This window comes from Wasmannia auropunctata, unplaced genomic scaffold (assembly GCF_000956235.1).
Source record: "Wasmannia auropunctata unplaced genomic scaffold, wasmannia.A_1.0 LD316010.1, whole genome shotgun sequence".
NCBI classification, from domain to species: domain Eukaryota; kingdom Metazoa; phylum Arthropoda; class Insecta; order Hymenoptera; family Formicidae; genus Wasmannia; species Wasmannia auropunctata.
Window position 1 is genome coordinate 1 of NW_012046880.1, and position 712 is coordinate 712.

Sequence of the window (712 nt, forward strand, 5' to 3'; positions counted from 1 at the left end):
GATGGTATATGAGACTGTCCGTGTCGGTGTACATGATCTTGCACTTGTCGCGGTACAGCGGCAACATGTACTCGTGGTGAAATTCGTACAGGCAGACTTTCGATACGTCGAGTATGCACATACCCACGTAAATCTTGTAGAATTGTACTTTGAGTTTACGCAGTTCGACGGCGATTACATTTTCCGCGAAGACGCTGCGACTGTGAAAATTCGGTTTCGCGATCAGCGCCTCCGCGCCGTGTCTACCCTCCCATGTCGTCGCCAATCTCACGTCGACGTGCTTGCGCACGGTCTCCATGGTCTTACCGAATACCGCGTTGTTCATTAGTTTGTACAGATTTTTTTTTAAATCGTTCCTAGCCTCGGTTCTGAATTTCGTATTTAGTTCGATGTACTCGCAAAGCCATGGAGATTGCGCGAATTGCAACATGCGGTGAATCTTCCTTATGCAAAGGCCGTGGCGAGTGCATTGCTGCAGGTTGCGGTAGTAGATGACGTAACGCTTCTTACCGTTGAGTGTCGCGAGGAGTTTATAGTGCCGCGTGCCGGGCGGTTTATCACGCGTCGGGCAGAAAGGTAGGTCAGTGTGCCGCTCGTGTAGATATTCAGGATACTCTAGATCGACCTCTAGTATATACCCCGTGGGCGAATCCAAAGCGATCGCGCCCCAGTCAAAGTTCTCGGCATCGTCGGCCCATCGAAAGTCGGCGTA

The 712-nt window shown here is 51.0% G+C and overlaps 1 protein-coding gene across 1 annotated transcript; it reads right to left on the reverse strand.

Moving 5' to 3' along the window:
- Positions 1-15: 15 nt before the first annotated feature.
- Positions 16-325, reverse strand: LOC105460774 (the record flags this gene model as incomplete). Its single annotated transcript, XM_011707269.1, has 1 exon — positions 16-325. A coding segment is annotated over exon 1 (310 nt), but the record flags the coding sequence as incomplete, so codon positions are not given.
- Positions 326-712: the final 387 nt, after the last annotated feature.